General features: G+C 40.8%; 5 protein-coding genes and 2 non-coding genes across 8 annotated transcripts; 6 read left to right on the plus strand and 1 right to left on the minus strand.

Moving 5' to 3' along the window:
- Positions 1–1,622: 1,622 nt before the first annotated feature.
- Jhbp1 (Juvenile hormone binding protein 1) lies at positions 1,623–4,121 on the minus strand. The gene is made up of 4 exons (XM_017235885.3): positions 3,892–4,121; positions 2,636–2,745; positions 1,929–2,343; positions 1,623–1,869 (listed from the first exon to the last, which is right to left on the minus strand). Exons 1-4 carry the CDS (start codon positions 3,953–3,955, stop codon positions 1,718–1,720), a joined length of 741 nt encoding a protein of 246 aa, XP_017091374.1. The 5' UTR covers positions 3,956–4,121; the 3' UTR covers positions 1,623–1,717.
- Positions 4,122–7,200: 3,079 nt separating this feature from the next.
- Positions 7,201–11,316, plus strand: Jhbp2 (Juvenile hormone binding protein 2). 2 transcript variants are annotated; one of them, XM_017235664.3, is made up of 7 exons: positions 7,201–7,237; positions 7,636–7,714; positions 8,621–8,739; positions 8,801–8,922; positions 10,683–10,816; positions 10,879–11,031; positions 11,091–11,316. In XM_017235664.3, the coding sequence occupies exons 2-7, from the start codon at positions 7,648–7,650 to the stop codon at positions 11,243–11,245; spliced, it is 750 nt and encodes a 249-aa protein (XP_017091153.1). In that variant the 5' UTR covers positions 7,201–7,237; positions 7,636–7,647; the 3' UTR covers positions 11,246–11,316. The 2 variants fall into 2 exon arrangements, with proteins under 2 accessions (XP_017091153.1, XP_070137160.1); XM_070281059.1 differs by lacking the exon at positions 11,091–11,316 and having other exon boundaries at positions 10,881–11,006.
- A 1,426-nt stretch (positions 11,317–12,742) lies between these two features.
- Jhbp3 (Juvenile hormone binding protein 3) lies at positions 12,743–14,473 on the plus strand. Its single transcript, XM_017235679.3, has 3 exons — positions 12,743–12,894; positions 13,457–13,546; positions 13,608–14,473. Exons 2-3 carry the CDS (start codon positions 13,477–13,479, stop codon positions 14,276–14,278), a joined length of 741 nt encoding a protein of 246 aa, XP_017091168.2. The 5' UTR covers positions 12,743–12,894; positions 13,457–13,476; the 3' UTR covers positions 14,279–14,473.
- Positions 14,474–14,928: 455 nt separating this feature from the next.
- On the plus strand, positions 14,929–18,796 carry Ubc6 (ubiquitin conjugating enzyme 6). Its single transcript, XM_017235879.2, has 3 exons — positions 14,929–15,144; positions 16,794–17,079; positions 17,140–18,796. Exons 1-3 carry the CDS (start codon positions 15,101–15,103, stop codon positions 17,263–17,265), a joined length of 456 nt encoding a protein of 151 aa, XP_017091368.1. The 5' UTR covers positions 14,929–15,100; the 3' UTR covers positions 17,266–18,796.
- A 484-nt stretch (positions 18,797–19,280) lies between these two features.
- LOC108121531 (larval serum protein 1 beta chain-like) lies at positions 19,281–21,927 on the plus strand. The gene is made up of 2 exons (XM_017235675.3): positions 19,281–19,579; positions 19,641–21,927. The coding sequence occupies exons 1-2, from the start codon at positions 19,370–19,372 to the stop codon at positions 21,804–21,806; spliced, it is 2,376 nt and encodes a 791-aa protein (XP_017091164.2). The 5' UTR covers positions 19,281–19,369; the 3' UTR covers positions 21,807–21,927.
- A 127-nt stretch (positions 21,928–22,054) lies between these two features.
- LOC122321663 (U1 spliceosomal RNA) lies at positions 22,055–22,219 on the plus strand. The gene has a single exon (XR_006246192.1). It is a non-coding gene; the product is annotated as a U1 spliceosomal RNA (small nuclear RNA).
- A 732-nt stretch (positions 22,220–22,951) lies between these two features.
- LOC122321669 (U2 spliceosomal RNA) lies at positions 22,952–23,147 on the plus strand. Its single transcript, XR_006246198.1, has one exon. It is a non-coding gene; the product is annotated as a U2 spliceosomal RNA (small nuclear RNA).
- The last annotated feature ends 3,303 nt before the right edge of the window (positions 23,148–26,450 follow it).

The raw sequence follows: 26,450 nt of genomic DNA on the forward strand, positions 1-26,450 counted from the left end.
ATACTTGAGTGCCGAACACATGAGCATATTAACTTTTACTCTGCTCTCGGTCCGCACTGTTCGGAATTGTCAACACGACAATTCACTTAGATGTGCAGTTCCAACTGCTGCCACTTTCTGACACTTTTCCCCGACTCCCTATTCCGGCATCCTTCGGAGCAGATGCAGCCATGTCATTAGAATTCATCCGCTCCTTCTCGTCGCCCGATTTCTTGGCGCCCCGAGGAAAACAGACAAACTCACACAGCGAATTGTTTCCGAATGCGGGAACGCCCAAAAGTTGGCAAACACCCGCTCGGTTCAGCCGTTATCTGCACTTGTGTGGCCAAAACTTGCACACTTTTATCTTCCGAGGGAAACTTCCTATGAAAAACTATCCTTAAGGTTGTCTCGCTTACCAGAAAAGTACCAAGATTACAAGTATGTATGTTCTATACATATCTCATGCAATAACAATGTCACACATTTGAATTGGTTTCTGTTTTTTTTGGAATCTTTTATCTATTTTTATACTTTTTATCTATTTTTTACTATTTTTATTAGCATCAGAGTTTAACAGTGAAAACATTTTAAACGAGCTAAGATTCAAGAACTAAGATTTTTATGGACAATTCATTTTTATTTTGTATTTAAGCTACTTTCTAAGAGGCATCTTCCCAGGTTTTTTTATTTTAATAATTTATTTCTTTATTTATTTATTTTAATAATTTTTTTTCTATATTTATTTTCAAAGAACATTTTTAGGCATTTGGCAAAATATAATTCCCGAAAATTTCAAAGCCGTAAAATAGACCATTTCTGTTGACTAATTTAATGACCCAGAATAATCAAAAGCCTTCGAAATCCAGTATCCAAGTTCTGGAAAATAGTTCGATCAGTCATCATCCGTTGGTTTATCAACCTTCACATCTATTGTGATTTTGATTGTCGCAATTCAAATTTGCCCGCTCAAGCTCTGTTAGTATTTAACAGAAATGTCCTCTGTTAAATTTTAAACATAAAAAATCCCAAAATTAACAGAACACTTTTTCAATTTTACAACACTTTTAAAATTTTTGAAATTTTCCAACTTTTTATTGCAAAAATAACAGTCAGAAAAAAAAATGTTAATGATTGAGCCTTTTAACAGAGCTTTAACAGTGAAAAATCCGCTGTAAAAAAATTATCTGCTGCTCCAAAAAGTATAATTTATAATTTGTTCTGTTAATTTTTAACAGTAGTTTTTCTCTGTTAAATTTTTAACATTTTCCGTTTAAATGAAAAGCCACCACGTGATGGCGCCTCCGCACGATTCATGATGGCGCTGTTTCAACGGTGGCCGGTAGATGAAGCTGGAAATGGAGGTAAATTTAAAAACAAATATTTATCTAAATTAATTTCCTCCTAATTTAAACTTTAATAAATTGTTTATATTCAAAATTGCTAATACATTTTTATTTAGTAAATTTTTCTTTAAAGAAATTTACTTTATTTTTAAATTTATTTAAGGAAATACTATGGAAATTATTATTAATTTTAGTATTATGTTTTTCCATTATCAATTAACTTGACTTGGTGACACCTCATCCTTAATGGCTCTTGACATTCAAATCTCTTCAAAATCAAACCCCCAAAACGATACATTTTTATCCACATAGCACTTTAATACTTGTATTAACGAAAACAATTAAATAGACCTTAAACTAGGCTTATTCTCTAGCATCTGATGGGTCTAAGCCTAGTCGACGTAGAATTGCTCGATAGGAACGTTCTTCAGGAGCTGGTTGGCCAGTTTTCCGAACTCGCTGGCCAATTTCTTCTGCAACTGGGCCTGCATGGCCTCCAAGACGATTTGCGAGTTTTCGCGCAGGAACAGATTCGTGGCCTCGACTGCAGAAACAAATAGAAATTTATTATTTGTTCACAAACATACAAGCAAATAAACTTACGCAGGATGCGATTGTTGTTGAAGGCACCTGATATGCTCATCTTGACATCCTTCACATCCAGGACCAGACTCAGGCCATCGATGTGCAGGTAGTTACCTCCCTTGGCCGCGTGCACGGATGTCTTTCCGGTGAGGTCAGCGCTCACTCCCTCGAACACGGCATGGAAGTCTCCGCCTCCGGAAGCCGGCAGGATCAGAAGGACACCCGAACTGGTGTACTTGGCCTCAATCTTCAGCTTGGGCATCACAATCTTGGCCTTGAAGGGCTCGCTGCCTTCGCTCAGCTTCAGAGACTTGACCTGGAAGTTGCTGGCTCCAAAGGCCTCCATGTTCTTGAGGGTAATCTTATAGCCCTGAGGTCCTTCGGTCAATTGTAGAGCCAGAGTGTCCATCTTGAAGGGTTCCACAGAGGGAAGCTGGAAGAAATCAATGTATCAGAGTATGAATTAAAATATTTCTATCTTTCTTCCACCGTCTAAAAATCATTGATAGGCAGATTTTCCCCAACTCTTATACCACTGTTGTGGCAGTCGACTATTTCCCTAGCTTTTCCCGCGAAAAACACAATTATGCAAGTACGAAAGTCCCAGTGACTTCCATTTGATTTGCATCTTATGCAACTGCAACCCGTTTGCAAACGAAAAACGGGGCAAGAAAGTCGAAAGGAAAGGTGCGAAAACTAATGGACCAAATGGGAAGGCCACTCACCTGGATTGCAGGAATGCCTTCGGCCAGGTAGGGCTTCAGGTGTTCGATGGCCCCAATGAAGCAGTCCACCAGCTTTGGGTCATCTCGACGGCACTGTTTGATATAGGCAGCTGCAAATAAATACAAAATATATATATTCTTTGTTATTCATCACTCAAAAGTGCAAATAATATTGAAGATCAACAGAAACCGCAACTCTGCCAGTTTTAATTCCTGTAAAGTTCATCGACTCTGAAGACGAGATCGAAAATAAAAAATAATAAGCTTGGACTTGGAATGGCCTCCAACCAGCCAGATCAAGATCGAGATAGGAATCAAGATCTCGATTTCAGATTCGGTTTCAGTTTCAGTTTCGTTTCGGTTTTGGTTTCGATGGCAAGGTTGCTGCCGCACGTTCGGCCGATAAGTGCAGCTCTAGAACCTGTTGTAGCCGCGATTCTGGGGCACATGACACAGTTTTTGTCGTCAGTCAGTAGCTGGTTTATCAATATCAATACCATTATGCTCTCGGCTGTGTGATTAGTGCCATTCGCTGGCAAGGCAAAAATTTCAAGTTGAAGGCTGTTCAACGGCCACGGTTCGTGTTAATTAAATATGGATTTGGTTCAGAGTCTGCATTTTGATGGGCTTACATTTGGGCATTTGGCTTGATATGCGATGATATGCGGCGCGATGCGATGCGGAAGCGAATCTTTGTTGACATTCGACGGAGCCCCCAGCCGGGGTTGTCCCCCTTTTCAGTCATTTATCAAACAAAACCGTGTCGCCGATCGCAATTAGCACTATGTTTCATATTTTTGTTGGCTTGATAAGTGGCCAGACTTAAGTATCTGGCGATAAACTTGACATTTGACATATTCCCGAAGCTGCCAATGCATTCTTTGTACACAACAAGTGTGAAAAGCTAATAAAAGCGCTAATTAAGAGTTTACTGAACACCGAATCTTGGATGCCTTGAAACTATCCATTAGTTAACATTTAGATATAATCGATCTTTCTAGCATAGAGTAATTTTAGTGTGAGATAAACCTGCAAAACTAATGGCTTGTTTACTTTAGAGATCAACAGTTCATCGCAGGTGATAAAATTTGTGAAAATATCAACAAATTAGATAACAAGTGATTCCATAAGCGTGAAAATAATTTATAATTGTCTGAAAACCTCTAAGAAAAAGCAAATACGACTAGCTTGACTGTAAGTCATTTTTTAAATAGCTAGTCCTAAATCCTTTAATTAAGATTTATTTGAAAACTTACGGGTCTCAGCCTGAACCAACAACAGGGTCTGCAGAACAAGAATAAGGCACACGGATCTCAGCATTGCGGCTATTTAATATCACAATTGATCGGCTTAGATAGGAGTTGAAACTTTAAACGCCACGGGGATGGGTAGATGTTTTTGTGAAACTTATTTGTGCACTTTGGGGTCTTGGTAGTTGGTCCAACGTCCGTTAACGCGAAGCTGAGAACGCAAACTGCGAGCCAGTCGCCGGTCGATCAGCGATTTTAAAGGCCCGTTGGGGAAAATAAAACGAGATGCAAACCAAGTCGGAGCTCAAGTCCCGACGCCAAAGTCGGCAGAGAACTTCAACTTTGCCGATCTGGGGGGTATAGCGGATGGGTCCGAGTGGCTCAGTGACTGACTGACCGAATGCCCAGCTGACTTCTTGGCTTTTTCGGTTTCTTTTGCTTCTGTGCAATATTTTGGCTTGTTTGCCCATTTGTCGAGTGCCGTAAAAAGTAATAATTAAGCAATTCTATTTTCGCAATCGCCTGCCTATTGAGATGCAGTTTACTGCCTGCAACCTGCAACCTGCAACTGCAAGAATTGTCGGTCAGCGCATCTTCACACGTGGCCAACCTTCTACAAACTGACCACAGAAAAGCCCTGGCTACAACTCATAGTTGTGGTCGAAGGAGAATAATCATTAACGACTAAAAGATGCAATCTTAAATCTCGATTCGTAATTATAAGTGACATCTTAACAAGCTTGAAATATGTCTTCAAAAACAGCCATAATCTTAAAAATTTGTACTGCTTCCTTTTATTCTGGGCATGACCGTCAAAAACCTTGATACACTGAACAGAATCTGTATCTTCTTGGAACCGGAACAAGGTAAGCTGGCCGAGTAAGCTCGTTACCTGTGGTAGTGACAATATCGCCACCTCCATTGCGGCTCTAATTAAAAGTTTGCGAGTCTATGCGGCACTTAATTGCCCATTAGAGTACGTTATAATACAGTGTTTGCTTTTGAGGTAGGCTTCAATAGACAAGATCTGAATAGAACTTCTGAATACTCTAAGGTAGGTATTTTATAGTTGTAAGAAGTAAGATCATTTTTTGTAATGATTAGCTTGGCATTTTAAAGGTGATTGCCAACATCCCTGTCACTACTGACTCATATTTACAATTAAACAATTTATATGCTTGTTTATTATCACTCAATTAAAACTGCATACTTGCTTTAGAGATTCACTAACTTTTACTCCGAGATCTTCGCAATCATTTCCTCACGCAGTGTGGCGAATGAATTATTCATGGATCGAACAGGTTGGGAGCAGAGATCTATGGTTCTGGGAAGATTCCTGCTAGACCAGTATCTATAAAATTATATAATTTGCCGACAGTGAGTAAGCGAAAGTCTAAAAGACCTGGCAACCGAATTAATAAACACAATTAAAGGTCTAGGTGAGAACTTTCAGATTCTTTTTCGTAGAATTTGGTGGGAAAACTAAAGTACTTACTCTTTGCCCTGTGAACGGAACGAACTGAACTCTTAAACTGTTTACAATGGCCCTGAACACGAACAAATAGAGTTTGGGGAAGTATCTGCGGCGAGCACTTATTTGTCATACAAAAGCCAAAGCCTCTTCGCCGATTCTAAAGGCTGTTGAAATGTCTGCCGCACAATGCGAGTAAATACGGTTTTAAATACATCTCATTTTCTATATCTATCTGCACAAAAGGTTGGCGGAGAATAATGGCAAATGCGTTGCGGAAAACATTTTTCAACTCTTATTGTTTCATATCAGCTATCATTGTTTGTCTAATTCTGAGGAAAATATAAAGGAATTACACAAAATACATTACCTAAATGAATTTGGAAATGGGCAAGTTTTATCCATTAAAACAAATGGAATCTTTCTACGTATTTTGGGATAATTAAATTTACAAATTCAAAGTCACTCTAAACGGGCAAAAAAACGTAATTTTCCTAGAAAAATAAATCTTTTTGGCAAAACGAGTTCTCCCATTAAGAACCACTTTCAATCTTAACTCAGACCTTATAATTTAATTCGCACTTCGTCAAGCCATCCACTTCCCTGTGACCCAGTAATTTGTTGTTCCATCCGGATATACAAACAATGTTGAAAGGGATTCACAACTGCATCCACCTTGACCTTGAGCCGAGTCAATGGCCAGATACACAACCACTCAGATACACACTCACACCGATGCGCCTATTCTACATTCAAAAACCTCTTTTGACTCAAGATGAAAGCTAATTTATCGTGGCATACTTTTAGGGGTAAGACTTACAGTGACGGCAAGAATAATTGATAATGGTATAAAGACTATATATAATAGGGGTACTATATATTCTAAAATATAATAATACTTAATATAATAGTAAACTTTTCATTAAGAAATCCTTTTAATCATCAATTCAAAAAAAATGTCACTCCCCTATCCAATAATAATATTTCAAAATTATTTTAAATTTATTAATTATTACATTTTTGTATTTCTCAGTTTAATAATATACAAACACCTCAGCCAACACTTCCTCTTGAAAATATACAATTTAAATGCAAAACGCACAATAGCCAATAAATGAAAATATTCTCGACAGCGGCGCATAAAGTTCTCTGAAAAGTTTCGAAGACAATTGCATATCATTTTGAGGGCTTGTCTTCGATTTATGAATGAGTTGTGAGTAACTCGTCAAATAAACAATTCTGATTTATTAGGGTTAACACACTGGCTGGTATGAAGACCCTGGCTGTTTGCTTGTTTGGATGTGTGGCTGGATAATGACTGCCCATTATGGCGCTCGGTTCTAATGACACGGCTTGACCTTTTTGGCCACAAGTGGAACCGAGCTAGAAAGGAATCTGCAACACAAAAAGGTGAGACAACAGGCAGAGGGACTAATCCCAGCTTGTAGACTCTCGCTAATGATGCTTGGATGATTTAAGACTGTCTTATTACCAGGCTACAGTCTTTACCAGGCAGTGGGAGGCTGGGCTCCGAGTCACAGACCCTTTTAACTTAACCTTCAGAGTACCCATCCCAGTGCGTGCTTACGATTGCACAGGGAGAATTACTATTTTCTTTATTATGTTTTATGATATTTATAAAATAATATGGATGGGTAATTGCAAAAAAATCCTCCCTGTGCAGCGACGACGACCTGTCTACTAAGTACACCCCGATTTCTGGGGTGTGGCAGAGGGGCCTTTTGTTCGTCTTTCTTTCTCTGGCTCTTTCGCTGCATTTTCGTTGGCGCTTTCGAGCCGACTTCTTGCTGGTTAAAATGGCTTGGACCAGGGCATGGCGAGCTCATTCCTCAGCCAAGTCGCGAGAAAGTTGGACGCAAAGTAAGCGCACCCGAAGAAAGCAGCAGAAGACGGTGAAGACGGTGTACCCACAAGACCGACCGAGGACCGAAGACAATCCGATACTTTATTCAAGAACAAACAGTGAACTGGTTGTAGGTCTGGGCTGTGACCCACTTCCATACTCCAAAACGAAAGAATTTCCGCTCCAAAGTGAAACCGGGCGCTGATTTTCGATACCGAGCTCAAAATTCTTTCCCAACTGTTTTCGCTTTCGCTCGTAAAGACGGACCTGCTACGTCATCTAACTGAAATTAGCATATATCAATACGAACTGACCAACGGACGGAAGAGAGTGGGCCAAAACGTGCTAATCAATTACGAAACTAGCCAAAAGTGAAACACTAATCAATAATTTCGTTACTTGTACTTTCATGCAGACGAACCATAAAATGTCTCGCAAAATCGGATTCATTGTGCTCGTCGCCATGCTGGGACTGGCCATTGCCCAGGAGCAGCGTAAGTAGTGATCAAACTATATAATCGCCAGACGGATTTGGCCGTGGCTTTCTCGGCCACGGGTTACATCAAACGAAACACACACTTTCCAGCCAGTCCTTAGACACGTTCGCCGGCCAAACAGCCAACCGGCTAACCGACCAGGCGAAGAGGGCTAAGTGGCCCTCTAAATTGGCAGTAATTAATTGCCACCCCAAAGACGTGCCTCGGCAACAAGAAAGTCGGCTATTGTCACAACTGGCTCTGAAATAGTTTCCAGAAAAGCCATATCGCAGGTTAATAGTTCAGGTTCTGCGGTTCTTTACCCGGTTTTTGCAATCAAAACTAAAGATTTATCAGAAAGCCGGGTATTAAATTTTTTAATTTTTCCAAAAATTCCACTATTGGTACTATAAAATCATAAATAGAGTTCTGCAAAGCCTCGTGTTAGATATCTGTGAGATTAACTTTAGAATGTGGTTTTGATGCTTATAATTTCTTTAAAAAAGTTGTCTAAGCAATTGAGTTCAACCAAAATCCAATGCTCAGTCAAAAGTCTATTGCCATATCCTCGCTATTGTCAGGTTTGTTAATTAACCCGGCAATAAACCTGTCACCGGTAGCAGATATGCGACTCATATGGCAGGCTGAACATGTTCACAGCTATTATCTGTTGAGAGATCTGCCAGGTAATTGTAACTTGAACCCCACATCAACTCACGCATTCACCTGGGAATCGCAATCGCAATTAACCGGCGAGCGAATCTTCAACTTTATTGTGAGCCTTTGATTAATTCAGCAATGCACTTGCTACTGCACTGACTGGAGACAATGCCTCCATGAGTAGGCAAATCTCAGCAATTAGGGAGCATTGCATGCAGTATTTGTCTCATCTATTGTCTGACCAACCAATGTGATCTCCTCCAGCCTACTACCTGCAACAGTGCCCCCGGGACGAGGCCCAGATCAACGAATGTTTGAAGGAAAGTGGCAACAAATTGGTCCATTACTTGCAGAAGGGAGTGCCCGAATTGGATATCTATGAGGTGGGATTCAACTTGCATTTATTTTGAATAAAAATACATCATTTTGATCACCCATTTACAGATCGAACCCGTTCAGATCGACGAAATCGGCATTGTCCTGGGAAGTGGCCCAGATGGATATCGTGCCCTCTTCCGGAACATCCAGGCCTACGGAGTGAGCAACATTACTGTCACAAATGTCCGGTAAGTTAGAACTAATTGCGAGTATTGTGCCTTGCCCTTCCTTTGAGATTGTTTGAGACGTTGAGTGTTTGGGTCACGTTGGCTTTGAACCGCATCTCACACTTAAAGTGTCCATACATCATGATTGAGGAGTGGTGGACTACCTTGGGGCTAAAACGAGTTGGCCGAACAATTGGCTTAGCATTGCAGTTGAACTTTTTCATTGATCCTCCGATTTTTAGGCTCTATTAAAAAGAAAAAAATTTCTATATTCCTAAATATTTCTTCTTCCATTTCCTAGAACTATCAATCAGTTCTCTTAAGATTTTTATAGTTCATTATGGTTAGAATAGCACATGAAATTAGGTTGAAAATCATTCAACATTAATTGATTGAATTTATTAATTTTTATTGGATGCCATTTAGAGCAATCCAAGTTCCCTATTTATCTGCAATTCCATAACCTTTATTATAGTTTTATTGACTGCTTAGTGAGTCAGTGAGTCAATCGGCTTGTCAACATTGTGGAAGAGCGTTTAAGTGAGCTCAGTTTCCGATCGGTTGTAAAGGGGTTTGCCGTAGCCTCGGCTTTGGCCCAAAGCTCACTGTTTTGATTTACGACCGAAACGTTTCGCACACGCTCCGATCGATTGAGCAATAACCGATTTGCATTTCAATGGTTGGCCATTCTAAGCTGAACGTTTTACGAGTATGTTTGCCGAGTTTGATTTGCAATCTTGCGGGATTTTTATTGAATTATAATATAAACGCGTAATGCCCCCAGCTAGGTGTTTGCCCATTTCGTTGAAGCACTGATTGTGGGCAAGTCATAGACTTTTCAAGAAATTTATAAATAAATAAAGTGGTTTACAGGAAAATTCTAATTGAATTTATTAAACTAAATAAATTCATTATTTAAGTGTTTTACGAGAAAATTAAGTCAAGTAGATGTTCTTCGAATCATATCATCCCACCAAGTTTCCCACAAATCGATATAAAATATTTATTTCAAGAACAATTTATTTGAAAGATCGTCTAAGCTTCTGTCCGTTATTGAAACCCAGTTTTCATGCCCCAAAAGCAATTGTCATTGATGTCCACAGATCGTTTTAACTGTACGATTATGCAACATCCAAAGCCAAGAACACTTTTAGTTAAGCTTTCCGGTATTTGGAACAACAGAAACGTCCAATGGCAGCCGACTATAGACTCTTGGCACTCAATTGGCGAAAAATAAAAGAAGCCAAGACAAGTGGCAACGACGGGCCCACAGATCGTTGACCAAGAAACGAGCCAGAAAAGTGTGCCAACTTTAGATTCTAGAAGTGGAGAGCAGTCTTTGGACCGGTTTTACCCATCGGTTTCGGTTTCACTTGTGCATTACACCCTGGCAAAAGGTATTCCAAAAGAAAATTGCACATAGCTAGTCGGTCTCGAAAGCAAATGTAGTAGATGCATAAATTAAATTCAAAAAAAGGTTAATTTTCAGGAAATTTAGCTTATACCTTAAGACTCCTTTGAGTGTATTTGATAATTCGTTATCTTTTATCAATTTTCCAAATGTCCAATGAAGGTCAACCAGTTGCAACTATATTTAAACTGTTCTCTTGTTTATCAAATCTTTGATTTAAGAGACTTTCAATGTTAAACACATGGTATAAAAAAGCGACTGCTCATCCTCAACTGAAATGAATGAAATGGCAGTTTTACGCAAAACTCATTATCACTGTCATTGCCATTAAATGTGCGCATTAATATCTTTATCTCTGTGTCACCTGCAGCTCCGACTTGGACTCGCTTCAGTTCCAGCTGACGTGCGAGATTCCGCGGATTCGCGTCAAGGCTCAGTACAGGTCTACAGGTGTGCTGATCTTGGTGAAGGCCTCCGGAGCCGGCGACTACTGGGGAGAGTATGGTGAGTATTGTGGAGAGATACCTCCTATGCACTGCCAAGACTACTAATCCTTGGTATTGCAGAGGGCGTCAAGGCCAAGATCTACTTCAAGGCCCTGGCCAATGAGGGAGCTGATGGTCGTACCTATCTAACTACCGATTCCGTCAAAATGGACTTCAATGTTAAGGAAATTCAGATGGGAGTGGACAACATCGCCAATGGCAATTCTGTCATACGTGAGTATATCAAACTATTTCAAAATGAGACCAATTTTATAATGTTTTCTATCTTATAGAGGCTGCCCTGAATCTCTTCATCAACTCCAACTCCCAGGAGTTGCTCAAGGAAATGAAGCCGGCGCTGAGAACCAAGCTCACCCTTGTTATTCGCAACTTTATGGATCGCATTTTCGCCAAAATCCCTCTGGATGAATGGATCAACCTGAACTAGATTGTAGACGCCCTAATATAAGCCCTAATTTATTACAAAGAGTTCAAGCTAAATAAACTATTTAAACAATATCATTTATGGGTCTTACTTAATCCTGGAACCTCGTAACTCCAGAAAAATAGTTGAATATAATCCGATTTGAGCATTAGGCAACTGGAATCAGGGTTATCATTAGATGCACGTTCGGTCGGCATGCAAATTTAAGGTCTTGGACATCAGAATGAATGAAAAATGTGGGAAATCTGCCAAGATATTTTATATATTCATGCCTTTTTGGAAGCGACACAGAAGCTTCATTGTGCTCGCTGTCGTAATTTCTATAATGTCATCATTTGAAGTTATTTAACTTGTTTTAAAAAGATTTACATATTCTATACAACTGTTCAAAGTTTATGAATCTCTAATTTGAGATTCTCATTTTGATTAAGTTTAGCAATGGAGCCTTCCCCTCCCAGAAGAAAAAGCACACACTTGGAAATTCCACAGGTAAATAGAAGATTCTGAATAGGCTTGTCATTTTCTTACCACACTAGATTGGGTAACTAAACTGTGAATGGGCCATATTTAAGCTCACATATTGCGTACGTCTCTCTGGGACAAGGTCTGGAAAACGATCTTTACTTTGTATCCGAATTGCGTGCACTCTGGCAATTTTCCGAAATCCATAATCAGCCGCCGCAACGAACCATAGCCAGTAAATGCCTTGATCCCGGGTCGTTTCAAGGCGGGGAAAGCTTTTCGCCACCGGACGGATAATATTATATTATACAACTCCAGAGTTAGCAGAATATCATCACACGACCCCCACCAAAAGATGCTTGAGTGGCGTGATTGCGACAGGCACGACAGCGACTAGAACGATCTGCCCGGCCCCCATTCCACTGTTTATAGTAGCCTCTGCCCTCGACGCCACTGTTTTCGCTGCTCTGGTGACAATCTGACCCTTGACTTTCAACACAAGGAAGAACATGACAGCTCATTAGATCAAAATTAAAGTTTCCCCAATTATGAGTTAAAGTATCTCTCAACAGTTTATATATTTCTCTTCTAAAGCTTGGGTTAAACATCAATATTTAAATATTGGGAAATTATCTGGAACTAAAAGACTCTTACCATGAGGTTAGTTTCCGGTATGACCTACAGTCTGCATTTTCCCCCGACTAATGTGTAATTTTCCCGACCGTCTATATCTGGGCATTGGTGTCACTGAGATACATTTGTGTGGACGCAATCGCCACAGACTTTATTATTATTATTATTATTTAACAACGACTGCTTAGTGTCGTTGGAGCCCTCTCTTTCTCGCTTTCAGCCGAGGGGACAGCTGAGTCTAGTTGTCTAAGCGCTGCCAACATGCTTACCTGGTGATTTTCGTGGGTTAGGGGGTGTTCTACGAGTTCTAGCTCGTGTGCTTGACTCCGCGACTGGCTGGCCCAAGCTCTCATGTAAATCGTAGTGTCATTTTTGCTATAAAACGCGCCGGTCTCAACAATTTTGCATTCAGTAAGATCCGTTGACGGTTACTAAAGCATCACCCCGGCTCGTACAGCAGCGAGAACGTTGAGCAGCCTTCGACACAAAAATATATTAAACCAGTGCCAAAACAAATAATTGCAATTTTAATTTAAAGTTCGACAGTTCTGAATTGTGTAAGTTCGTACGGTGGAAACAAATATGTGATGTATCCTTGAGAAAAGGGTTAAAAAATCAAATATACTGTGAAAGTTACAAGAAAAAAAGATTAGTCCTTTATTGTACAACAAGGACTTCCCACAGATTTTTTTCCTCCATAAAACTCAGCTTTTATTTTTATTTTAATGGCACATTTTCGACCGTGTTTGTTGACTTTATGTCCATTCATAAAAACGTCAAGTATTTACAATTATAATTGTAAAGAGCTCCCGATCGAAATCAATTACATGCCTGCTAATAAAACGGGCTCCAGATGACCGTAATCAGCCGGTTTAGAGACTCCTCCCACTTATTAGACTGCGTCGCAGTGAAATAATGACTATAACCAAAACCCATTCCGAGATGTTGCTGAAATAAGAGGGTGGTTTATTTTGGGGAGGGTTTCTAGACTTAGTTGTAGAGGTTAATGGACGTCTACTGTCACGATATGACGCCAGTATATATTATGAACTAGGCTTAAACTGTTGTGGATTATAGCCATGAATTGTGTAATTAAATAAGCTAAAAATATCTTTACAGAACTAACCGAAAAAATCAGAATGCAGTCCGCATACATTGTAGCCGCCTTAACGATCTGCTTCCTGGGCTTCAGCTCAGCAGGCAATATGCGTAAGTAGAATGTCTTTATGAGCTGTAGAAATTTGTAAATAAATATTTATTACCCAATTAGCTGACTACATCAAGGTGTGCCACCGAAATGATCCCGAGCTGTCTAAATGCCTGAAAACCAGTGTCCACAACCTGCGTCCCTATCTGGCTAACGGCATCACCGAGCTGAATCTTCCTCCACTAGAGCCCCTCTATATTGGGGATCTTAACATCCTGGACGGATCTAACGGCCTCACAGTCCAGGCCAAGAAACTGAATATTATCGGTGCCTCCAACTTCGAAATCACCAGGCTGCGCGCTTCTATGGAAAAGCAGCGCTTCGATTTCGAACTTATCCTGCCCCATCTCCACGGTGACGGTCTATATGAACTCAACGGAAACATCCTGGCGCTGCCCCTTAAGGGAAGTGGACCTTTCACAGGAAACTTTACCAACTTCATCGCCTACGTCAGGGTCCAGTACGATATCAAGAACGTGAACAACTTGGAGTACCTGCACCTGAAGGAGTTCGCCTTGAAAATCCGCACAGGCAAGGGAAGCCTTAAACTGGAGAATCTTTTCAATGGAGACAAGGTTCTGGGGGATGTCATCAACGACACAATCAACCAAAACTTTGAGGTCTTCACAAACGAGGTGATCGCCCCCATTGCCCGCGCTTTGGAGGAAAAGTTCCGTGTCATTACGACAAAGATTCTGGAGAACTTCACCTACAGCGAGCTGTTCCCCCTATAATCCGTATTCGAAATTCAGCTTTAATTTAGCTTGTGATACACTCGAATTGTTATAAATAGTCATAAAGTAATTAATAAACTTAAATTTTACAAATGTGACATTCTTAATCAACTTAAGCTTATATCATAGATGATCTAGAAACCCTAGTACCCTTTATAAAGTTTTGAAGAAAAAATATATTGTTGCTTAAACGAATCACATTATATTATTTTATTGTAAGATGCCTATAAGGTATTTTTGAAGGCAACATAGGTATTTCGGTATTTCGAAGCATTAGCCCACATATCTCTGCCAGCGTGGAGATTTGTCGCTATACCTTTTAAAAACACAACCAGTATAAAATGCCGCGAAATTTAAAATTTGCATAAGTGTTGCAAAACACGACTTTCATAGTTCTAAAACTGTGCGCCAGTTTCAGAGGCTCCCGTCTATCGATAGCCTTATCGATTGAAAACTTGTATTCGGCTTGTGAAATACATTTAATACTTCAGTATCTTCATTTTTATGCCAAATTAAATATAAGTTTCGCCTTAAAAATGTATGCGCTATACAGAAATAAATGTTTCCGTTTATGCAACTGCAATAACACTCCGGTAGATGGCGTAAATACTAGAGATGTGAAAGGCACTCGTTCGGACCGATGACGATTAGTATCATACCCTGCGAATCATCCCTGGCGAAACATTTTCTTACGCTGCTGCCGAGTTTGCCCTCAATTATAAATAAAATTACAAAATTTCATTGTTACCGTTGTTAAAATCTGCGCATCGCTCGGCCATTCACATTTACACTCGATACAAGTGGAATTAACGTTGTAAAAACATGTCAACACCCGCACGCAGACGTCTTATGAGAGATTTTAAAAGGTGAGAAATCGAGTCGAAACGGGGCGAAATGGAGGCCAAAAGCCAGGCGAAACTCGAAGTACACACATCGGGGGACTTCGCCTCGTCCTCCGCCCCCTTCCGAGGGGACTCGAAACGTTGGAGAAACCTGGGGGCCGCCTCTGCCCAATACATATGAGCAAATATACAGGCAGCCCCCATACGGACCACGTCTATATGTAGTGGAAAAGTTTGCGCAGCCAAAATGTGCCAGTGTATGGTGTATGTGTTCCTGTGTATGAGTGGTTGATTTTCGCTGCTTTTTACTTTTTACAACAACAACAACAACAATGGTGCTGGTTGTCTTTGACACTTGACTTTGATGTGGTTAGTGGCCGAGGAAAGCGAGAAAAACAAAAGCGAAGAGAAAAGGAAAATTCGAAAATTCAATCTGCGCAAACAAAACAAATTCCGTCCTCTGTCCGTCTTCCGTTGGGGCGAATTGCGTCGCAGACATCCGACATCAGAAGCATTAACAACAATAACAATAAACGGCTGACCGAGAGCGAAACATTTTTGTTGTTTTTGGTTGAGTCAGAATAGCAGCCAGCTGCAGAATCGCTCGCATCCTGGTCAAATGCCCCATCTCGCTCACACCCGCGCCCCCCACTTAACCTTGTTGACTCACGCGAAAGAGACAGAGCTCCCCATTTGGAATTTCGGAATTTTCATCATTTTGCGAATTTTGATCGCTAGCACGAGATTGCAAGCTGCACGGAATACAGCCGTGGGTTGGGGGGGGTGTAGCAGTGGAAAGCGAAATGTCAAGGCTGCGCCAAGGCTATGTGCGTGGGCGGGATGAATACTTCCTACCCCAATGCACTAACTGCACCCTTGCACCACCACCATGGCTGATTTTGTTTCGTTATCACGGCACATTATCCCTCTCCATTCTGCAAAGTTGTTTAATCGATGATGATTTCACTTGGATTGGGCCCACGTATCGATTGAAGCGGGTTGAAGGGCGCGGTTAAACGGGTTAGAACGCTCCCGCCTGCTTGTTGCGTTGACCTACATACATTTCCAGCAAATCTAATCCCGTTCAGATACCGTGCCAATTGGCAGTTCCAGAGAACTTTCCATTTTCATGCCTCCTAGAAGTGGTTTGGTATTTCATGTAAACAAAGCTTTGTAGGAATTATAAATAGTTTATGAAAAATTAGACAGAATACCTTTCGACTCTGTCTGGGTTTCTAATTTATGAATATCATTATGATGATTCTAACTTTATTTTCTTTGGGATATTTAATTTCCAAATTTCAACACTGCCGGTTGCCCTCCTTATCGCTTTTTTACGGAAGCAATGATTAGAAATTTGATAAAAAATGGTTATCATTATTTAAAACTAAATATATAAGTATTTAAACCTTATGTGTGATTCCAAACTTTGTTGACGCTGTTCTTTGTCAATGAGTATTAATATTCCACAAAAAAACACAGTTTCTTCAGTTTGTCATCATAATATTATTCGTGAGTCATAACTAAAATGATGAAATAATGAAAAACAAGTCATTCCGAATACCATAACAAAACTGGAATGAAATGGAACTTTTATTAAATTAAGAGATAACACTAGTATTAAACAAAAATGACAATGCTACTATATCCCTGTCTTTTTGTGTATTTTTTAGACTTCAAGAGGATCCACCAACGGGTGTTTCGGGTGCACCAACAGATAATAATATTATGATATGGAATGCTGTGATTTTTGGTCCACACGACACACCATTTGAGGACGGAACCTTTAAGTTAACCATAGAATTTACGGAAGAATATCCCAATAAACCGCCAACAGTTCGATTTGTTTCGAAAGTATTTCATCCCAATGTGTATGCAGATGGTGGCATATGCTTGGACATATTGCAGAATCGCTGGAGTCCCACATACGATGTGTCAGCCATACTTACATCTATACAGGTAAGCTAAACCTAATTTTAAAGATGGAAATATTTTAACCTCTTTTTTTTTCTATTCAAGTCACTGCTGAGCGATCCTAATCCCAACTCACCGGCTAACTCCACCGCCGCCCAGCTATATAAAGAGAATCGCCGCGAATACGAGAAGCGTGTGAAAGCCTGCGTGGAGCAGAGTTTCATCGATTAGCCATGCGCCCACTTTAGGAACAGCAAGAGCACCAGCATAAGCGGGAGCCACAATAGTAGCCGAAGCTGCGTGGGCCGATGCAGCTTAAAACATCAGCAAACTACAGCAACAAAAATATGCAATACCATAAAGAAGTTTAAATTAAATAATAACAGAAATATTTATGATAATTGTAATGCTATAAAATTGTAACAGCGCCAATGGCACGGCACATCAGCATATATAGACCCTCACCCGCTCGCAAAAACCAGCGCACACCCACTGTCACAGGGCAATTTTTAGTTATATTTGTTTGGCCGATAGTTTCGTTTTGTCCTTGAACCCTTTATACCCGAAATAGAGACGAAAATAATGCAAGAATTGCGGTATCCACTGTAGAATTAGCCCCTAGAAGTAGGTGGCAGTCAAAAGTCTCTTATAAGCTAACAACTCAAATGTTATAATTCATAGAGGAGCGGCAAAAAAAAAATTATTAATATTAATAATAAAAAAAAAAATTATAAAACCAACGTCAAACAATTGCAAAACCCAAAATAGTTTCATTTTAGATGTGCGCAAAGCAACTAACATAAAAACTATATACCAAAAACACAAAAAAAAACGAATAATTGTAGTAATTTTATCGTAGCAGAAATGCACAGTTAATTGGCAATGTTTGATCCGCCCAAAATCCCAGTGTCAAAGATAACTATCCAACCCCCCGCATACCCCCATACCCCCATACACATGCTACCTAGATCGATTCATAAGTTTATTGGCTACAAATTGTGAAACTACTAGAAATTGAGAATTAAATGTTAGTTGTTAGCAATATAAACCAATCTAAACATGGTATGTGAGAAGAATTCTCCACGTTGGGAATACTAAATGTATAGCTCCGTAGCGTCCAGTGACCAACCTTTTTTCGCTAGCCTGGGCAACAGGCATTAGTCTCTGTTTTCCTCCAAGATTCAAGATTTGGTCCCCTCCTGGTTTGGCCCGAAACGTTAACCACGCAGAATCGAAGAAAGTGCGGGGCTTTCTTAAGTGTATAGTCGGATGGAAAACCTCATAAACTGCCATTTGCCACGCTATGTACATGTACTCTCTAGGTTCCACTGTGTCTTGGCTGCGGCAATTGATTTAGTTAGTTATTAAGCGTTTACAATCGAGTCTTGATCATGTTTTCTGTTGAATGCGAATTGCTGTTCCTTTTGCTATGAACCCTCCACTTTTTGGCACTTTGTGTTGGAAGCGAACGACGAACGAAGATGCGATCCATGGTGATGCTCTGAGCATCATGTTAATCTTATATACGAATAATCTATCATATAGCAGCCTATTGTTTATTTAATTATGAACCAATTCAACCAGAAGATGGAAGTAATCCCAAAAAGTACACTCAGCAAAAAAGATAAAAACTGGAAGAGCATGTGACGATTAAGCAACAATTACAATTCAGTGGAATTTCAAATTACCTTACTGTAATTAACATTATTATAATTAATAAAGTATAAGATTTCAAATATCAATAAATGAAAATACCACAATATGTGTTTGTTTTTCACTCTTGTAGTTTGGCTATTAAATATTCTACTTGACTATAAATCTCAAGAAGTAGTTCTAAAATTGGCCCATATTTAGTCTATGCTTAAATATGTATTATTGCAGCTCGATGATGTTGCTAACATTCTAAGCAAATATGAAAAAGATCCTTAGGTTAGGCTAATCCAAAGCGTACCGAACTTTACTAGATTTATGGATCCGGATTTTTTTATTACTTTTTTTATGATTGCAATTGCAGATCACACTTGACAACAAGCGGATCTTATTTCGGGACTCGATAAGTACGGACCAAGGCAGATAAGCGGAGCACTGACGACAGATGCGCACCAAAAACAATGGCAGATGGTGCGACTGGCACCTGAGATACACCCGTGACCCTCAACCTGAACCCCAACTGCACCATGGTATCACCACTGGATCCGAGCTCCAAGGTGTTTCTCGGAGGGTATAAAGTCGCTCCGTTGTAGGTGGAAAAGCAACAGTCTTTAGGCATTGGATCCACTGAGTGCATCTGATCCGGAGCAGTTGGAAGTCCAGAGTCCTTGAAGAAGTAGTCAACATGAAGATTGCCATCGCATTGCTGGCCTGCCTGGGCCTGGTCGCCGCGACCAGTTTCCACAAAATGCAGGAGGTTAAGATCGCTGACAAGTCCTTCCTTGCCAATCAGAAGTTTCTTTTCGAGATGGTTTACCGTGTCGAGGATCCCCTGATGTTCGAGGAGTACTTCAAGATGGGAAGCTCTCTTTACCACGAAAAGACCTACTACACGGTGAGTGGAATTGGATGCTTCATGAATATATGACCCAAAAATTATAATATTTCCATCGCAGTTCTACGACAAGTACATGGAGATCTTCTACGACGCCTACAAAGTAGGCGCACTGCTTCCTAAAGGCGAGTTCTTTGGCGCTCTGGTTAAGAGCCACGCCAAGCAGGCTCGCGGCTTGTTCAACTTCTTCTACTATGCCAAGGACTGGGAGACCTTCATGCACAACGTGGCCTGGGCCCGCATGCACGTCAACGAGGGCATGTTCGTCTACGCCCTGACCCTGGCCGTGATCCACCGCGAGGACTTCCACGGATTGATGCTTCCATCGATCTACGAGATCTTCCCTCAGTTCTTCTTCAACAGCAAGTTCGTGTACGAGGCCGAGAAGTTCGACTACGAGATGTGGATGAAGATGACCATGTACGAGAAGGAGTACATGGACGTCTACTACAAGAACCATGCCCACGGCTATGGCTACGGAAACATGTACCAGAGCAGCGACTACATGTACATGAAGGACTTCAAGATGTGGCAGTGGTGGAAACTGATGGGTCTGGGAGAGCACTGGTACAGCGAGGACAAGTACATCCTGCGTGAGAACATCTACGAATTCAACCAGGACAGCAAGTGGCTCTCGATGATGAAGGACGTCAAGGTCTGGTGGATGCCCGTCGACTACACCCGCGACCTCAACATGTACAACGAGGAGTCGGTGCTCTCCTACTTCACTGAGGATCTAGGCTGGAATGCCTATTGGTACTACCTGAACATGGACTACTCCTTCTTCCTCGACGGCACCACATTCGACCTGAAGAACGACCGCCGCGGTGAGTGGTGGCTGTACAACGTGCACCAGCTGCTGAGCCGTTACTACATGGAGCGTCTGTCGCACGGATTCGGCGCCATCCCCGAATTCTCCTGGTACCACCAAATCGAAATGGGCTACGATCCCCAGATGATCTACTACAATGGCATCGGCTACAGCTACCGCAAGAACTACTACGAGATGGAGACCTACGGCAACTTCGAGATGCTCGACAAAATCACCAGCTTCATGAAGCGCATTCAGATGATCGTCGACATGGGCTACTACAAGACCATGGACGGGCACATGATTGACCTCCGCAAACCCGAGTCTATCGAGTACATCGGAAACATGATGCAGGGCAACGTGGATGCCATGGACAAGATGTTCTTCCAGTTCTGGTACATGCTCGCCCATATGTACTTCGCCGACGTCGACTTCCACCAGATGGAGGTTTACCCCAACGTCATGCTCAACTTCGAGACCATGATGCGCGACCCCATGTACTACATGTTCTACAAGTCGATCGCCCAGGTCTACTTCAAGTTCATGCACTACCTGCCCAAGTACACCAAGGAGCAGCTGCTGATGCCTGGAGTCTCCATGAAGCACGTGGAAGTCAGCGAGCTGACCACCTACTTCGATCTGGTGGACTTTGACGTGACCAACATGCTCAACGACAAGATGGTCTTCCACGATGGCAAGTTCGTGTGGGACAAGTCTCTCTATGCCCGTCAGATGCGTCTGAACCACAAGCCCTTCTCCTACACTTACACCATCGAGTCCGACAAGGTCGAGAAGGTGGTTGTGCGTGCCTACCTGGGACCCAAATTCGACGAGTTCGGAAAGATCATCTCCCTGGCGGAGAACCGCATGAACTTTATGGAAATTGACGAGTTCTTCTACGAGCTGAAGGCTGGCACCAACATGATCAAGCGCAACTCTAACGAATTCTACTGGACCGTCAAGGACCGCACCACCTACACCGAACTGTACTACTATGTGATGATGGCCTTCGACGGAAAGTACGACTTCCCTCTGGACATCAGTGAGCCCCACTGTGGCTTCCCCGACCGTCTCGTCCTGCCCATGGGCTGGAAGAAGGGTATGCCCATGCAGATGTTCTTCATGGTGATGCCATACTCCGCCCCGACTCACGAGCAGTTCTCCACCTTCGACTACACCTACTCCTGTGGTATCGGATCGGGAGCCCGCTTCGTCGATAACATGCCCTTCGGCTATCCCTTCGACCGCGAGATCGATGAATACGAGTTCTTCGTCCCCAACATGTACTTCAAGGATGTGATGATCTACCACGCCGACACCATGGAGCCTTACTACAAGTACAAGGGTTACTCCAACTACGGACATTTCGACTACACCTTCTTCAGCGACTACTACACCAAGTACTTCAAGTTTTAGGTCTCCTCGTTGTCCCGAAAAAAGACTTAATCACGGTACGAACCCCATTGAGTGGATGCATTTATGACTTTAGTCTTAAGTTGAGCAAAAAGTAAAATAAACTTTCGAAAATCCAAAGAAATGTTTTAGCTGCTTCCTTTTTTCAGGAGTTGATAATGGAAAAAGATTTCAAACAAAAATGGGATTAAAATTCCAAACTGGTTCTGTCTACAGACACAGGAAAACCCCTGTAGAGAGCCGAAGAAAGCATACTTACCTGGCGTAGAGGTTAACCGTGATCACGAAGGCGGTTCCTCCGGAGTGAGACTTGGCCATTGCACCTCGGTTGAGTTGACCTCTGCGATTATTCCTAATGTGAATAACTCGTGCGTGTAATTTTTGGTAGCCGGGAATGGCGTTCGCGCCGTCCCGACATATAAAATACATTTTAAATTCTCTCCCATCTATTAACAAATCAGTTTCCAAGTAACAAATTTCAAAAAATCCCTAATCTAATTCCAAGGAAAAACCTGAATTCGGTGAAGAAGATACATCTTTGTTGTATCGATTTATTTGAGAACACCTATTTTCTTAGTAAGTTTCTATGGAATGAGATTATCCTTTGCAAAATTACTCAAGCGGGTTCAAAATCTCCAGGCATAATTTATTACCTACCCTTTTGGGGTCGGTCGGTCCCCTGATCCAAAGTCAAGAACAAACATAGTTTTCGCGTTACTGAACCTAATTCATTTTAATAAATATTCAACTTTTGGGTTAAAAGCGAATTAATATACTTTATAAATTTTATAAATTAAAGTGAATTAAATATACGCGATATAGCCATAAAATTAGAAATATTAAGAGATTAATTAATTTTATTAATTCTTATGTAAATATTTGAACTCATTCATTCTAATATACATATGTAGCTTTTCAAAGGATTTATGATCATCATTATTGTCTTCAATTTTAATGTCAGGAAGCAAGCAATAGGGCTCTTTAAACTATTTTCACTCCATAAATGATGATGGATGAAAGGTATACTAGGTATACCCTCGAAACTACCCCTAGATACCTATTTCAACGAAAGATATACTTTTTCTTGTAATTCTCAACCAGTTTAAGCCGTAGAAATATTGACTCGTTGCTTCCTTCCATTCTCAGGTATCGCTTCTCGGCCTTATGGCTAAGATCAAAGTGTAGTATCTGTTCTTATCAGCTTAACATCTGATAGTTCCTCCATTGGAGGACAACAAATGTTAAACTGATTTTTGGAATCTGACGGAGTGCTAGGAGCTTGCTCCACCTCTGTCGCGGGTTGGCCCGGTATTGCAGTACCGCCGGGATTTCGGCCCAACTTGATTAATAAATTATCACATTAAGAAAAGTTATACAAGAGTAAATCCCTCCTTCGATTATTTGAACTCAAAGGATGATTTTCTAACAGTAGCAAAGATGCGTTGATCCAACAAATATATAAATTATATGCGATTCATTTTTCTCAAAATCATTTTTTATTCCGAATCCTTAACTCAGGAAAAGCTGAAATCTTTTTTAAAATAAACCTTTTAGGATTAAAGAAACAAAATTATAAAGGGTGGACGACTACACATTATGTAAGGTGCCTCGTAAACTAAAATTTAGGGAGTGCGCGAATGAGAATTGGGAAAAATAAATACATCACTTTGGACCCTATAGGAGAAAACCCCATTCAAGGGATCCCATCACGAAAATTGGACAAAAAATCTAAAAAATATTTTTTCTCAGAATTTTGATGTAGAATGGCGGAGAATCGATCCACAAATAGTTTAAGGTACTCCGCTTGAGAATCTGATGAGAATTGGGGAAGATATAGCCATCACTGTGGTCCCTAAAGGGGAAAACCCCATTTTCAAGGGGTCCCATCACGAAAAATGGACAAAAAATCTAAAAAATATTTTGTCTCAGGATTTTGATGCAGAATGGTGGAGAATCGATCCACAAATCGTTTAAGGTACTCCGCTTGAGAATCCGATGAGAATTGGGGAAGATATAGCCATCACTGTGGTCCCTAAAGGGGAAAACCCCATTTTCAAGGGATCCCATCACGAAAATTGGACAAAAAATCTAAAAAATATTTTGTCTCAGGATTTTGATGCAGAATGGTGGAGAATCGATCCACAAATCGTTTAAGGTACTCCGCTTGAGAATCCGATGAGAATTGGGGAAGATGTAGCCATCACTGTGGTCCCTAAAGGGGAAAACCCCATTTTCAAGGGATCCCATCACGAAAATTGGACAAAAAATCTAAAAAATATTTTATCTCAGGATTTTGATGCAGAATGGTGGAGAATCGATCCACAAATCGTTTAAGGTACTCCGCTTGAGAATCCGATGAGAATTGGGGAAGATATAGCCATCACTGTGGTCCCTAAAGGGGAAAACCCCATTTTCAAGGGATCCCATCACGAAAATTGGACAAAAAATCTAAAAAATATTTTGTCTCAGGATTTTGATGCAGAATGGTGGAGAATCGATCCATAAATCGTTTAAGGTACTCCGCTTGAGAATCCGATGAGAATTGGGGAAGATATAGCCATCACTGTGGTCCCTAAAGGGGAAAACCCCATTTTCAAGGGATCCCATCACGAAAATTGGACAAAAAATCTAAAAAATATTTTGTCTCAGGATTTTGATGCAGAATGGTGGAGAAACGTTCTATAAATCCTTTAAGGTACTCCGCTTGAGAATCGGATGAAAATTGGGGAAGATATACCCATCACTATGGACCCTATAGGGGAAAATCCCATTTTCAAGGGATCCCATCGCGGAATTGGACAAAAAATCTAAAAAATATTTTGTCTCGGGATTTTAATGCAGAATGGTTGAGAATCGATCTAGAAATCGTTTAAGGTGCTCCGCTTGAGAATCGGATGAAAATTGGGGAAGATGTACCCATCACTGTGGATCCTATAGGGGAAAACCCCATTATCAAGGGATCCCATCACGAAAAATGGACGAAAAATCTAAAAAATATTTTGTCTCAGGATTTTGATGCAGAATGGTGGAGAATCGATCTAGAAATCGTTTAAGGTACTCCGCTTAAGAATCGGATGAAAATTGGGGAAGATATAGCCATCACTGTGGACCCTATAGGGGAAAACCCCATTTTCAAGGGATCCCATCGCGGAATTGGACAAAAAATCTAAAAAATATTTTGTCTCGGGATTTTAATGCAGAATGGTTGAGAATCGATCTAGAAATCGTTTAAGGTGCTCCGCTTGAGAATCGGATGAAAATTGGGGAAGATATACCCATCACTGTGGATCCTATAGGGGAAAACCCCATTATCAAGGGATCCCATCACGAAAAATGGACGAAAAATCTAAAAAATATTTTGTCTCAGGATTTTGATGCAGAATGGTGGAGAATCGATCTAGAAATCGTTTAAGGTACTCCGCTTAAGAATCGGATGAAAATTGGGGAAGATATAGCCATCACTGTGGACCCTATAGGGGAAAACCCCATTTTCAAGGGATCCCATCGCGGAATTGGACAAAAAATCTAAAAAATATTTTGTCTCGGGATTTTAATGCAGAATGGTTGAGAATTGATCTAGAAATCGTTTAAGGTACTCCGCTTGAGAATCGGATGAAAATTGGGGAAGATATACCCATCACTGTGGACACTATAGGGGAAAACCCCATTATCAAGGGATCCCATCACGAAAAATGGACGAAAAATCTAAAAAATATTTTGTCTCAGGATTTTGATGCAGAATGGTGGAGAATCGATCTAGAAATCGTTTAAGGTACTCCGCTTAAGAATCGGATGAAAATTGGGGAAGATATAGCCATCACTGTGGACCCTATAGGGGAAAACCCCATTTTCAAGGGATCCCATCGCGGAATTGGACAAAAAATCTAAAAAATATTTTGTCTCGGGATTTTAATGCAGAATGGTTGAGAATCGATCTAGAAATCGTTTAAGGTGCTCCGCTTGAGAATCGGATGAAAATTGGGGAAGATATACCCATCACTGTGGATCCTATAGGGGAAAACCCCATTATCAAGGGATCCCATCACGAAAAATGGACGAAAAATCTAAAAAATATTTTGTCTCAGGATTTTGATGCAGAATGGTGGAGAATCGATCTAGAAATCGTTTAAGGTACTCCGCTTAAGAATCGGATGAAAATTGGGGAAGATATAGCCATCACTGTGGACCCTATAGGGGAAAACCCCATTTTCAAGGGATCCCATCGCGGAATTGGACAAAAAATCTAAAAAATATTTTGTCTCGGGATTTTAATGCAGAATGGTTGAGAATTGATCTAGAAATCGTTTAAGGTACTCCGCTTGAGAATCGGATGAAAATTGGGGAAGATATACCCATCACTGTGGACACTATAGGGGAAAACCCCATTATCAAGGGATCCCATCACGAAAAATGGACGAAAAATCTAAAAAATATTTTGTCTCAGGATTTTGATGCAGAATGGTGGAGAATCGATCTAGAAATCGTTTAAGGTACTCCGCTTAAGAATCGGATGAAAATTGGGGAAGATATAGCCATCACTGTGGACCCTATAGGGGAAAACCCCATTTTCAAGGGATCCCATCGCGGAATTGGACAAAAAATCTAAAAAATATTTTGTCTCGGGATTTTAATGCAGAATGGTTGAGA

This window comes from Drosophila bipectinata, chromosome 3R (genome assembly GCF_030179905.1).
Source record: "Drosophila bipectinata strain 14024-0381.07 chromosome 3R, DbipHiC1v2, whole genome shotgun sequence".
Lineage (NCBI taxonomy): Eukaryota > Metazoa > Arthropoda > Insecta > Diptera > Drosophilidae > Drosophila > Drosophila bipectinata.